Source organism: Cicer arietinum, chromosome 4 (genome assembly GCF_000331145.2).
Source record: "Cicer arietinum cultivar CDC Frontier isolate Library 1 chromosome 4, Cicar.CDCFrontier_v2.0, whole genome shotgun sequence".
Lineage (NCBI taxonomy): Eukaryota > Viridiplantae > Streptophyta > Magnoliopsida > Fabales > Fabaceae > Cicer > Cicer arietinum.
The window spans coordinates 18,069,437-18,079,696 of NC_021163.2; the positions used below are offsets into that span (position 1 = coordinate 18,069,437).

General features: G+C 34.1%; 2 protein-coding genes across 4 annotated transcripts; both read right to left on the minus strand.

Annotated features, from left to right (window-relative positions):
• Nucleotides 1-4,485: 4,485 nt before the first annotated feature.
• On the minus strand, nucleotides 4,486-6,143 carry LOC101502965 (uncharacterized). The gene has a single exon (XM_004497276.4). It carries the CDS (start codon nucleotides 6,106-6,108, stop codon nucleotides 4,768-4,770), a length of 1,341 nt encoding a protein of 446 aa, XP_004497333.1. The 5' UTR covers nucleotides 6,109-6,143; the 3' UTR covers nucleotides 4,486-4,767.
• A 25-nt stretch (nucleotides 6,144-6,168) lies between these two features.
• On the minus strand, nucleotides 6,169-10,243 carry LOC101503289 (uncharacterized). Of its 3 annotated transcripts, none has more exons than XM_027333720.2 (4): nucleotides 10,011-10,243; nucleotides 9,304-9,324; nucleotides 9,081-9,209; nucleotides 6,169-8,983 (listed from the first exon to the last, which is right to left on the minus strand). In XM_027333720.2, the coding sequence occupies exons 3-4, from the start codon at nucleotides 9,102-9,104 to the stop codon at nucleotides 6,215-6,217; spliced, it is 2,793 nt and encodes a 930-aa protein (XP_027189521.1). In that variant the 5' UTR covers nucleotides 9,105-9,209; nucleotides 9,304-9,324; nucleotides 10,011-10,243; the 3' UTR covers nucleotides 6,169-6,214. The 3 variants fall into 3 exon arrangements, with proteins under 3 accessions (XP_027189521.1, XP_027189520.1, XP_012570271.1); XM_027333719.2 differs by having other exon boundaries at nucleotides 9,293-9,324; XM_012714817.3 differs by having other exon boundaries at nucleotides 9,081-9,324; nucleotides 9,898-10,243.
• Nucleotides 10,244-10,260: the final 17 nt, after the last annotated feature.

Below are 10,260 nucleotides of genomic sequence, written 5' to 3' on the forward strand. Positions count from 1 at the left end.
AATGTTTTTCAATGTTAAAGTGAACACACACAATTGTTAATCCAGTTCAGAGTTAAACTCCTACGTTTGGTGGGACTGAATCTGACTTCGAACTATCACTATAATGAGAAAAAATGATTACAAAGTTACTTTCTCTGTTTTGCTGTAATTTTTGCTAAGTGTGCAAAACTGTATGTTTTCAGTTTTCTGCCCAATTACTTATATACAAGTTTGTTATAAAAAATAGCTACAACTAATTGACTGAAATTAACAGTCCCAACTAGATTGGCTTGTAAGTAACTATCCAAGTTTTTCTCCTCAAATCTTTCTTAATTGAGTACCACTTTTAACATATATATGTATAGTATTTGGAAAAAAAAATGAATTTGATTATATGGGAGGATAAACGAAGCACACATGACAGTCTAATATGTCGCACACATCACTTGTTAGCACATTGGCAGGCCTGTCACTTGGAAAGCAACGGTGTAGGGATGTGTGAAATGTAATCTTGATGCAACATTCTTCAGAGAAGAGAGATGTGTTGGTGTAGGCTTATGCTTGTAGAACCATGAAAGAGTAGATAAATATCCTTAAATTTGGTCTCTCACATGTGTTCAATGCTAAATTAAATTATACCAAATATGGATCTTTTTTTCCTTTCATATTCTATATTCCACAACACTAATAGAAGACCTTTTTTATTCTGATTGCAAATGGCCCATCATTCTATGAGGATAAGACCTACAAAAGTGATCATTCGTTAAGAAATCATCTAGCAATCATACTGCATGCAACCCATTAGCTATTACCTCTAACTGTCAAAATATGACGAGTTATGTCCATTCAATTCTCAATCTTGTTTGTCATATGCCAACACTGAATTACTGATTTCCACCCAAACAACCATAAATTTTAGTCTAAAGAAGATATTGCTACATAATTACAATAAATTTTTAAACCACCAGTTTGCAACCAATAATATAACTTTTCAAGGTAAATTAAATGTGGCAGAGCATTTATATTTTAAATGTGACTTAATGATGTGAACCTCAAATCCACGTCACGAGAGAATTCACATTAAATAAGTTATCTTACACTAAAAAAAGCCTTTGAAGCAACAAAACGGAAAGCAACACCAATTGTGAGAACATGACTCTGGGAGTTATTTAAGTTGAAAATTAGAAATAAACCTTTATCACCTTAATAAATATACAAGACCAATATAATTAATGCATGTTTATGAGACCTAACTACCAAAGGACTTATACTAGAAATTTCAATACTACGTAAAGATTACGGTATTAATATATAATAAAAGCAATTAAATGAATATCTCCTTGTTCGTCGCACTGATTCTATAACTAGTACTATCACATATGCTGCCCTTTCATACATTCCCAATATGTGGATGCCTCTCGAAATGCACAAAAGCAATTACACCATTAATTCATTATAGATGTAAAGTGGAGCTTCTACTCTTTTTATTTCAAAATTTGGTCCAAATAGAAAAAGAAGGAAAGGAGTATGTTGCATTGTGAAGATGCACTTCATCTAATGCACCATAATAAATAAAGGCTTGAGAATGGAAGCAACATTAATAATGAAAGTAGCAAAATTGTTAAAGTAGTTATGGGAAGGTTTTATGCTCCCTCTTATTGTTTCTAGTCATACACCTATATGCAATTTAGAACAAAAGGCGACACTAAAATATATTCATTATAGTAAAAGATATTTGTTCCTAAATATATTATATTCTTTTTAGATCTTTTTCTTGTCCTTTTTTATGAGATTTTATTTTTATTTTTAAATATATTAATTATTTTTTTATTAATTTATTTTTAATTATGTTAATTTATTTTTTGTAATCTGTAATAAATGCTACAAATAAAACTATGAAATAATTCTCTGGTTTTAATGGTAAAGTAGTAAAATAACTCAAATTACCAACAAAATTTAATGTTACAATCAATTTCTTTAATTCTCGTGATTTAGTCAAGTTAGTCTTATATATAAAGACTTGATATGTCCTTTTTTTTTCTCATTAAAAAATAGGAGTATATGATTTTTTTGTTTACACAAAAATAATTGATGAGAAAAAGAAATATAGTTAATTACGGTTAACAGAAACTATCAATTTTATCATATAATTGTAACTTTTATCATAAAATAATTATTTAATTAATAATTTATGTCGATTATCAATACATAAAATTGTCTACACTTACCCTTCATGTCTATTAAACTCATATACTCATATATGGTTATGTTTTAGATACACATAACTATATTTCTTTTTATGATTAAATATTTTTGTTCTTCATAGGGTCCAAAACTTATGATTAAATTGAATTTTTTTAAACTCAAAATTTTAGGGTCTAAAATACTAGTTTAATATGTTTGACAATTAAATCAATCAAAAAAAAAAAAAAAACAAATGGTATACAAAGAAAAGAAAATACAAAAATGCTACCTACACCCCTCACTTTACTATCCACACCCCTCTTTTTAAAAATAAAAAATAAATTATCTAAAATACCCTTATCTATTTATTGAATTTTTAACTCTAATCTGATTCATTCATCTTCATCTTTAAAATCTTAATCTCTCTCAATCTTCATCCTCATTCTCATCTTCATCGTTATCTTCATCCATATCCTCAAAACTCTAACCTTCATTTTAGTCATTTTAAAAGTGCATTACGTGAACTCGGTCCAAATACGTTTACGTGAACTCAGTTCAAATATGTTTACGTGAACGCAGTTCACGTACTACCTGAGTTTTTACAATTTTACAACGTACGTGAACTCAGTTCAAGTACGTTTACATGAATTTAGTTCACGTACCACCAATGAGTCTCAAACTCCATTAATAACGCAATCTTAAATCACTTACATTTACGTGAACTTAATTCACGTATTATCTGAGATTTTTACAATTTTACAATATACGTGATGTTACAACGTATGGTTCACGTAAAATCTCCAGATTTTGAAAAAATTTACGAACTGAGTTACGGTGATTTTATGATATGTAAGTTTTGAGTGGTTAAGATCGGTGATGAAATGATATATGAAGTTAAAGAATATTATAAATATTCAAGGGTAATTTGTATATTTTATTTTCATAAATATATTTGATACAGAATTTATGTTATTTCCATTTTGCACTCAAATAAAGATTAGGAATAGGCTTATTCCTAAACTTGTCTATATTTACGGTTTGTGATAATTTTTTTGTACTCAAAGATTTTTATATTGATATAACTAAATATCAAGGTAGAATCAGTTGTAATATATATGATTGAGATTGCAATACAACTTCTAAATATATATATATAAAAAAAAAACATGAAATAAAAGAGAAGTGTTACAACTCGATGCTATACACTATATTTGATTTTTTGTGTTTTCCAATTGGTAATTAATTTTTTTATAAGTAACAAATTATTAATTCAATGCAAAAACTATTCCAATTCAATACATTAAAGATTAACATTTATATGAAATTTGTTCCAAACAAACTAAGTGGATTCATACACTAATCGTCATAATTAATTCTAATTTAGACTCTTATATTCCTTTGTTATTGGTCCGGTGATCATATTAATTTTTGCATTTATCACCAACCTTCAAAGTAAGTAATTGATTTTGACTTTTTTTACGTTACTTTTATACATCACTTCTTTATATACAAAAACTAAATAACTCCGTCATATTTTCTTCATAATTAGTTTTTCTTTTCGCTTTTAGTATTTCCGTATCTTCAATATTTATTTCTATCTTCTCAATTTGACGGAGAGGGTCCATTTTAGTTTTAACATTTTTGTACTTTTAAGTTAATACAAGTATCAATAAAAGAGATACCCAACGGTATCCATCCATAGGTAAGTTCCTGTTGTTGTTTTCCATCTTTGTATAAATATGTCGACCACAAAAACATAATTAACAGGATCTTATCAATTTTCAAAAATTAGTAACATCGTTCTTAATAGTTTTTTTTTAAAAAAAGGATTGACATAAAAATAAAACTACTAAAACTTTTACTTTAAACCTATAAATAAAAACTTATTTGTCATTAATTTTATATTAACAAAAATATCATATATTAGACTTCACTTAAAAAAATTTATTGGCGTTAGACTTCACTTGCATTGGATTTGCCACCTACACCGAAAGATCCTGGACGGCAAGGATTATAGCTGATGGGAATTTACATTATAGCTTTAACAAATCGTCAAGGGTTTGTGAAAAATTAAACTAAAAGACTATTATTTGTACTCATTTAAGATTACTAGTATTTGTTTACTTTGAATGTTGGTAGGACAGGAAACCAAAAAATAAAAATATAAACCAACAGCACCACTCCAAAAAATAAGTTATTAAAACGGGAAGAGCCTCCCTTCAATCACGCGACCCATCTTTCTCATTTTTATTTATTAATGGTTCAATTTATTTATTTTTGTACGATTAATGGTTCAAGCTTATAGACAAGAGTTAGGTCCCATACCGAAGTCCAAACTAAATTTATTTGTTCATCAACTTTGGTTTTCACAATTCCTTCCTCCACAATCTGCCCACACTTCCATGCACGCTGCTTTTACAACCACAACGAACTTCATTTTTACCACTTAGAATGGCTCAAGCTTAAAGCAAGGGACACTAAATAATAACTATTTATTATTAAAAACTAGTCTAATCTGTAGGTGAAAACTGCAATACAAATTCCATCGTCCTCCAGCATTTCCAGCAGGAGACTTTTCTGATTATATATAAAAGGGGAAATCATTCAAAATCTTTTCCTCTTCACTCGTGAAATATCATCAAAACTGTCATCACTCCAAACCTGTTGTCCACCATGCCTGAAATTCTCTTCCTGATCATCCATATTTCTTGTTCTTCTAGGTGGCCCATTTCCAGTCCTACCCTTAATCCGTCTATCAAAGTCCCTTTCCCTCATGTTGTTGCTTCTCTCGTGAAAATCTGAATTATCTGAACAGAATCTATAATGTCTAGGTCCATCTTCAGCATTAAGATGAAAATTATCGCCTGCATTATTACCATTATTATTATTATTGTTATAAGGAGGCCTGAAAGAACGCACAGGACCTCGTCTCTCACCAAACCTTCTTCTCTCCTCACCATTTCCTTCACCATTAAGCTCTAGCATCCTACCAGAATGCATAGGCCCTCCACCATTAAAGTACTCATCATCATTATCGGCACGGTCTCGGGGATCAACAACATCAAATCTTCTGTTGTTTCTGATTAAAATTCGACCAGATGGACTTCTATTAGAAATGACAGACCTTGGATGACCATGGTCCCTTGCAGAATCAATGTCCCTCATATCATTAGAAGGTCGTGATATAAATGGAGGTGAGCCATGCCTCCTCACCACTCTTTCCCCACTGAAAACAGGTCGATCAGGGGATCTCATTCTGTCAACCCTGTATAATGGTGATCTTCTATGAGTCATTTCTTGATGGCCACCAAAACCCTCTGGAGATCTTCTTCTAGGGGACCTTCTTCTAGGAGATGACCATTGACCAGGTGAGCGACTCCTCGATCTGATTGGCGATTTTGAGCGCATTCGAGAAATACCACCCCTTCTCTGCATGGAAGAAAAATTCCTACCCCTTCCTCTTGAAAACCGACCATCCATACCCTCAAATTGTTGGGGACGTGTATACACAGAACTTAGAGTGTCATCAGGGAAACCTCTCATGAATTTATCGCTATGCCTCATGCCAACTATCTCTGAACCATCTCCTCCAATACATCTACTATTTGGACTAACGGGTCTTGGATTTCTATGACCCATTTGGATGCCATCTCTTCCTCCTCCTGGTGACCTTCTTCTTGGTGCTATGTATGAGCCATCATTCAAGGGCTTTCTACCTAACCGACCATTGACGACATATGAGTCATCAGGTCCAACATTATTATACTCCAGATCATTATCAGCAATAGCAGATTGATATTTTGACCTGGCGCCGCGGAACTGTTGACTTGGACCATTGTAAAATTCACCAGAATATTCACGCTCAGATTCCCAGTCACCACGAATTCGACTATTAACTCTACCTCTACCACGCCCAAAATTCATTCTAGAGTTTCTAGTGGACATGTCTTGATGTCTTTCTCTTGAAAATTTGTGGGTGGGAGCTCTTCAGCAACAAAATACAACTGTATTAATATGAGGGAATTGGTATAGTATATTGAACTAAAAAAGCTTACCTTCCTCTGTATAATTTGTTGCAGTCAAGTGTGTCAGATAATACATCTCTTCCAGCTCGAGTCGGCAGTGATCTGCCTGAAATAGGTCTAGTTTTACTAGGGGATGACGAACTAGCAGCTCGTGACAGATCTATAATTCTTCCTTGATTACCACTGTTACCAACATCTTTGGTTATATCTTCGTTATTTGCAGATCCTTCCATTTTTGATAAATCTAAGTTGGTTTGTCTAACAGTGTCAGTTGTTTTCAAAACCTCATCAGCACATTGAACATCTATCACATGGCTTCCATCAGAAGGCTGTTCTGTCTCCTGAGTTTCAGAGACAATTATTCTTTCTGAAAGATCTAATGGTTTCCTTTGCAAAACATTAACTTCTCTGTTATCAGCAGCAATATCAGATTTTTCACCATCCAATGACTCTTGTACACAAACATTTTTATAAACGATTTTACCAGGCTTCTCATGCATTAGAATGTCCACCCCATCTTTCCCAAAAATTTCATTGTGGATTACAGTCTCATTGTTATTTTCCACCACACGAGATGAAGTGGGGTAATCACCACTCACCACTCCTTTCTCCACTGGTTTGTTATCATAGTTACTAGAGTCACGATGTTCTACTTCTCTTACCTCACATATGGCATCCTCCACTTTCGAAGGCTCCAGTGGTTCTCGAACCTCACCATCCTCATAATCATCATCTTCAATGTATCGCTCAGTGTCAACAGCAACAGTTACAGCATGGTTGTCATCTGACTCGAAATCAGAACCATAAGAATCATCCTCCAACATATCAGCTGACAAGGTTATCTTTTCTTCATCACTAACACAATCTTCTGCACTGTCTCGTGGATCAGGAAGCTCATTCATGAGTTTCAATCTGCAACCATCATGATCCTCAGCATCTTTTTTCTTGGTTACAAGAGAAGAATGTTTCAATCCAAGATTAGTCAATTTTGTACCAGTTCCAACCATAGGAATAGCGACTGTTACTAGAGGTACGGGCTCGGCATTTGAGGAAACTTCATCATATACTTTCTCAACATTAGTTTCTTCTGCACGGATAGAATTTTCTAGCTGACCTACTATATTTTTATCGGTGGCTAATTCTGCTGTAAACACAGATTTCACTGCAAGATGAGCTCCCTCTGCAGAAACTTGTGTCGAATTCAACATGGCTGGCACTGCCATGGATGAGGAAGAAGAAGAAGTAAATGACCCATGTTGCAACAATTTAACCAACTGACCTGCAGTACTAATCTCTGCTGTTTTGGATCTTTCCTGCCTACCCTCATGACCTGGTTCAGATTTAATGAATGTAGGAGCAACTAACTTCGAATTGCTAACAGTTGACTTAGATGGCTTGACAAAAGAATGCGGAATAAATTCTTTTTTGACAGCAACACTATCTAACGAAGCCACAGGACAAACATTAGCTTCTTTCAAATCCTTCTTCGGGTTGTCATCTAGTGGTTCTGGCTTTATCAACCTAAAACTAGAAGTATTTGCATCACCAGCAGTAGCTGCCATTCTTGGCAAACTGACTATAGGAGTAGCACAACCTGAATTTAATTTAACAGATATTCTACAAGGACTCTCATCATACTTCGGAAGATAAGGTGAAAGACAGAGATTACGTGGATCCACACATTTATGATGCTGCCCATACGGAGCAGATGAAGTTATGAAAGCTTTGTTCTGGCTCTCTTTGAATGTTTGTTTTACAGACGCAATAACTGGCGGTGTTATCCCAATTGAGCACGTTAACTGGTTCTCATCAAGCGCACTGTGAGTAATATTCAGCCCATCAATAGATGTTTTAACAGAACTGGCATCACTTGCTTCATCCCATGCATCCATCGTAGTATTCAGATCCCAGTTTGCCCTGCTAGAATAAACACGAGTAGTGTCACTATTACTTTTAGAATCAGTATTAGAACTGTGAGTACTGCATTCCTCCTTGCTTAATGATAATTCCAATGAGACGGGTTCTCCTTTCTCCAATTTTTTATGTATTTCATTAATTGCCGGACTTGTAACAGCTGGAAAAAAGTGCTCCTTTAAGCTTAAAGATAAATTAGTACTTCCAGACACCACAGAACCCTCTTGTTTAATTAAATCTTGGACGATTTGTTTGCTCACACCTGCTCCAATGCCAAGTGCAAGACCTGCTTTTGCAGCCAATAAGAGTTCAGGATTTCCCTTAATTGTTTGGGATCCCGAATTTTTATCAATACCTTCATTGAGCACCACCTTCTCTTTGCTATCCACGACATCCAAAAGACAAGATGGAGTTGCAGGGTTTGACTCCTCAAGTTTGGGCACAACGAAAGAAGAATTTTTCAGCACTATGTCCGCATTGGTAACAACAGAACTTGCATTCTTTTCTTCTAACACAGGGTTTCTAATGGTATCAGATAATCCAGCAGAACTCGTAGAAAGGGTTGAACCCAATGATGTGCTTGAATGTTCCTTACGCAAGGCATCACCTTTTTCCTGAGGTGAAGCCTTTTCCAGAGAAGGTGAAGAAGCTTGAAGTGAAGGACGAAACCTTCTTTTCTTGGGAGGTGCACCTGCAATACTGACATTTGATATAGTTGATCCTTGAGATGTGCTTGAATTTTCTTTTCGTTGTAACTCAGTTTCTTCGGTGATTGAACAAGGCTCTTCAGAAGGAGGGGAAGAAGGCCGTGGCCTCCTTTTCTTGATTGGCACACCTGCAACTAAATCACTAAATTGCCCAGCAAAGGACTTTACCCCACTCTGTCAATATAAGATCAAGTAATCAATATCCAAAAAAGAACAAATTGGCATGGTTCTCTAATCGTAGTTAGCTGTAAATCAGAAAGGAAATAAACACCTCTTCATGTCCTGAAATAGGCATGATTCCAAGATAAGCTCACAAGTCAAAACCTTTCTTTCAAACTTCAGTTATTACGATTCAATAGCAAATCCTCAATAAATAAATATTGAAGTTGGCAAAAAATTCCTGCACCAAATTAACCATTTGTAAACATTTATTTCAATCTTCCAAAATACTTCAACTATCCAAGTAAAGTAGTAGATCCTAGCCTTAGTCTCACATCAAATATAGTAGCGGGAACCTGCAAAACAAAAAATAAAGATACTACATCATCAACCAACTCAAACCATTGATCGAAACAAAACAACCCGCGAAAATTGAATTAAGTCACAACATAATTAGATCCAAAACTAACTGAACACGTGATCCAAATAAACTGATTAATACTTCAAAAACATCTCAGAAATTCAGAATAAGCACAATATACAAAACTCAAGTAAACTATATGAAATTAAATAGTAAATACCGACTGAAAATTCACTGCAAAGTTATCAACAAAACCTTACTTCACCAATCAAAGATAATCAAGTGTTGAAAAAAGATCGGACCCGTGACGTGGCATCATAAATGTTGATCAAATAATGAAGAAAGTCTTACCAAAAGAAAACAACAAATCGAACAATAAAAAACCTTCGCGGAATTAAAAAAACACATAACCAACGATAAAGAAAAGGTCACAGAATCGAGTAACGTGAACCGAGAAAATCCGCACAAGAAGAAACAGATCTACACCGATAAACAAGAGGAGAAAAATAAAAAACGAAAAGTAATGCGTAGGTCAAAGAATCAAAAACTCGAAACAAATATTTATTACCGTGAATTGCAGGCCGCGGAAGAATCAAACATAGTAATAAAAATTAAAAACTCAAATATTTAGATCTTGACGATGAAAAAGAAGACGAAAGAGACGAAGAAGATTAAAAATACCTGATAAGAAAATCAAGGTTGTGATAAAAAAAAAAAAAAGTAAAAGAAAAGGGTTTTGGGGTCAAGTCCTGCAACTTCCACGAAACAACAACGAAGGTGGGAAACAACAAATAGAGCGAGAAAGAGATATAAACGAAACGTCTTTCTCTTCTCACTCTTCTTTCTCTCTCTACGATTCTAGCGAGGAAAAATTAGGGTTTGCACCGAAATTATAGATTATTTGACTTTGTGACAGTGGAGGCTTATCTTT

What these genes read in the sequence shown, in the direction of transcription:
- LOC101503289 (XM_027333720.2), bottom strand. Translation starts at nt 9,104, where the DNA reads ATGCCTATTTCAGGACATGAAGAG. An exon ending in CTATTTCAGGACATGAAGAG is followed by an intron (nt 8,984 to 9,080) that starts GTGTTTATTTCC and finishes TTATATTGACAG; the next exon opens with AGTGGGGTAAAGTCCTTTGC.
- LOC101502965 (XM_004497276.4), bottom strand. Translation starts at nt 6,108, where the DNA reads ATGTCCACTAGAAACTCTAGAATGAATTTTGGGCGTGGTAGAGGTAGA.